The following is a 3,587-nucleotide window of genomic DNA, read 5'->3' as shown; positions in this document are numbered from 1 at the left end:
TCTCAGAGACCCCCGGGTTGGGACGGCCCCGACGTCCCCGATCCTGTCCGGGCTTCTGATCTGCGGGCCATGGACCTGAGCCTGGCCGCGGAAGCTCAGGCACAGGCCCTTTGAAGTCGCTTCTGTGGGGCGGCGCCCCAGCCGGGAGGAGGGGGGCGATCCTGATGGGGGATGGGGCCGCGCTTCGCTCAGAGACCTACCTCCTCAAGATCCTGGCAGGCAAACCTGCGGCTCCAACCCTCCATGTGAGGAGCCCTCTGAACAGAGAGCACTGATCTCAGAACCCCGGGCCTGAGCAGGCCTGGGCCAGAGATACAGACCCGGGACAACAGCAGGCAGCGCCAAGGATGGGGGTGGAACAGGCAGGTACCCAAATTAGTTTGGGGAAGCCAGGAAGGCTGCCTGAAGGAGGTGACCCCTGACTCAAGTTTAGAAGCAAGGTGCTTTGTCTTTCCAGGTGTTCTTGCTTCCCCAGGACACTCAGGCCTTCTCTTGCTGCGAGCTTCTCCCAGGCCATCTCCTTGTCTGCACAGCCCCCTCCCTTCCTCTGCAAGGAGCTTCGTTTCTCCAGGCTTTCTGGCACAGGAGCAGCTAGAGTGGCTGGGATAGTGGTTGTGTGGTGTGGAAGGAAGTGGAAGTGGAAGAATGTGCAGCCCTTCTCTCCCCAAGGTCTTCTCTCCGTTCCTGACCATCATTCTCCAGGGATGTCTTTGAACAGCCTCTGCAAGTGCCATAGCTTGTACACGGCCCCGCCTACCAGCCTCTGGTTCTCTGGGCACCTCCGCCTGGGCTACATCAGGGAGACACCATTTCATTTGCTTCTCCAGACCCTGTGGAGGCCCCTAATTCACCTGACATTCTTGACAACCCTGTGTGCCTTTTTAGCCAAGCTCTGTGTAAGGGCTCTGCTCTTAGGATGCTCCCAGTTTGTGGGGTGAGATGTGTCTACTGGGTCCCTAACACCTCCCAAGGAGGAGGACCCCTTGAGATATGCAGACCCAGGGAAGGAGAACCCTTCAGGGTGAAATGTGGATGCCTCTCTGGGAGGTGGGGTGCTGCTATTTGTTCAGTTGGGAGAGAAACAACATGAATGGTGTGTGTGGCAATGGTGTGTATATGGGGGGTTCTAGATCCACAGAGCACTGGCCACTGGACTCTCAGTACTGTGTGGTGAAAGAGTTTTCTGCTCAGCCCTATGCAGACTAGGGGCTCATGTGGACAGAGCTGGAAGGATCAGCAGTAGAGTTGGTCTCAGTATGGTCTCTCTGAGGTCTGTAGATCAGAAGATTCCCAGGACTTAGACCCCATTAAATGGGGTAGAGAGTGGGGGCAACCATCACTTATTATTGGCTGTCCCAAGAGTTGGGCATACAGGATGGTCTGTGGCCAGAGACCCCTCATCTGGACTCTAAGAGCCACAGTGGATGTAAACCGTGCAGAGCTCTGCTGGGAGTAGAGAGTCTGTGGAAATTCCCACTCAATGCTTCCCATAGTGGATTCCTGAAACTCCTCCTCAGACATTGCTTGCATCTCCCAATTTACACATCCCCAGGGACTACCAACCCCCCTCCCCCATCCTGAGATCCCCTCTTTGCCTGTTTACTTCTGTCTGGGGAGAGTGTGAAGTGGTCCTCTTGAATATAATCTTCCCGGCTCCTCAGCCTCTGTGCATTGTAATCCACCTTGAAAGGCTCCTCTCACCAGGCTGGAGATGGTGGTGGAGAGGAGAATGGCCCTTCTAGAACCTGGTACATACACTTTCCCATTTCACTCTGCAGTGTCTGGGCAGCTTGGAGTGATGCAGGATGTCCAGGTCCATGCCAGTCACCCCTGCATATGGGCTCTAGATGACATCCCTGACTTGAGAGAATATCAAGACCCACCTGTGAGAGCACCCTTCCACAGGAGAGAGACCTGGGCCAGGCTGTGCTCCTGGAGGCTGGGGGTAGCCCTTCTTAGGGGCCACATTGTGGGCCCGTACCTGAGGTTCCCTGGGTTCTGGACAGAAAAGCAGCATGTCCAATGGCTTCTCCAACTCCTCCCCAAATTTTCCTCCAGGAAGTCCCCAGGATTTCCTTTTCCCCTTTAATGGGCTTGGTCCTGGAGGATTGCTGTGTTGGTGAGCTCTTATTGTGTTGGGGTACCAAGCCACGGGAAGCCACAGGGTCTGGAAGCCCTCTTCAAGCTGGAGATGGGTAGTTAGGTCATACCTCACATCTGTCCTGGTGGCCTTCACGTTTGCTGCACACTCTACCAGGTATCTGTGTTGCTGGATATAACCAGACTGCTCATTTCATGGATTCTTTATTCATTCAACAAATATATAGTGAGTGTTCTCCATATGCCAAGGCCTGTGCCTGCCCAGGGCTGTGGTCGAACCATTCATAATTGTGTCTTTCATATTTATTTATGTTTCCCCAGCACCCAGCAGAGAATCTGGAACACAGAAGATGTTCAAAAACATTTGCTATTAACATTATCACTGTCATGAGAATTATCATCTTGGCTCACCCCTTGGCAGTGACCCAGAGGGAGGAAGGGAGGGCATAAGGGGGCTTAGGAGGGTGAAGACTTCTGCTCCTCTTGCCTTGGAGGCCACACCCAGTGGCCCTGTCCTTCAGGGGAGCCCCAAGTGGCTCAGGGCACAATGCCCAGGCCCTCTGTGTGTGGCCAGGTCTGTCCAAGGTCAGAAGAAACCATAGTGCTCTTTCCTTGATGGGCAGCCAGGGCTGGCAGGCTCCAGCAGGAGCAGACACCTTGGGAGAGGCCCTTGAGCCTGAGCCTAGGGGGAGGGAGAGGGAATGGGCGGGACAGGGGCAACCTCAGGCTGAGGGCGAGGTCAGCCTAGGGGACAACTCAGGAGACTGCCCAGAGTGGGACACAGCCTTGTGTGGGGGGTGGAGTGAAGCCGGTGGGGCATACTTGAGGATACCTTCCTGTGAAGCAATGGGGGGTTGGCCAGAGAGCTCAGACACTGATTTGCTCCACCCTGGCCCAGTAGCCACAGGTCTCTGGGTGGAATCTGCCCCATTCAGGCACAGCTCCTTGGGGTCAATGCATCCCTCTTTCAAGGACCAGCCCCTTCCTCCAGCCAATAGCCTGGAATCCAAGGGGATCTGGATCCTTGATGGGAAGTTCCTTCTTCTGGGAATGCCCAGGCCACAGTAGTGACCACTCTGGGTCTGAGAAAGCAGCCAGAGAAGAGAAATTGAGAAGCCCCCATTTCCATGTGGTTTGTCTGGCCCAGCTCCAAAACTCCATGTCCTCTCCACCATACAGATTCACAGGCTCCTGACCTTGGCCAGCAGGCCTCTTGGAGAACAGACCTCAGAATCAGCTTTGTCCCTGTTTGAGCCCTCAGAGACTAGATCCTTCTAGGGGAGAGGACAGTAATCTGTGGAATTCCAGCAGAGCTGGATGGACAGGGGCTGTCGGGGCCTTCTGGAGGGCTAGAACTGGGACTTATGATAGGGAGCCAAGTCAGGCCCTAGGCAGGTGCTGGGGGCTCTGGAAGGGGTGGAGGCAGCCAGGTCATGGGAACCAGGCAAAATCCAAAAGGAAGGTCTGGGGTGGTATATAGCCTATGA

At 55.3% G+C, this 3,587-nt stretch overlaps 1 protein-coding gene across 1 annotated transcript in view; it reads right to left on the bottom strand.

The window, feature by feature from the left end:
* The window catches only part of PDLIM4 (PDZ and LIM domain 4), an 18,151-nt gene extending 17,879 nt beyond the window's left edge, over positions 1 to 272 (bottom strand). The window contains exon 1 of the mRNA XM_008593372.1: positions 201 to 272. Coding sequence (XP_008591594.1) covers positions 201 to 245 — 45 coding nt within the window. The 5' untranslated portion in view covers positions 246 to 272. The remainder of the gene's footprint in view (positions 1 to 200) is intronic.
* Between the last annotated feature and the right edge of the window lie 3,315 nt (positions 273 to 3,587).

The sequence above is a fragment of the Galeopterus variegatus genome, unplaced genomic scaffold (genome assembly GCF_000696425.1).
Source record: "Galeopterus variegatus unplaced genomic scaffold, G_variegatus-3.0.2 Scaffold9058, whole genome shotgun sequence".
Lineage (NCBI taxonomy): Eukaryota > Metazoa > Chordata > Mammalia > Dermoptera > Cynocephalidae > Galeopterus > Galeopterus variegatus.
Note: the sequence above shows the minus strand (reverse complement) of the source record. Positions and strands in the feature narration are given on the sequence as shown.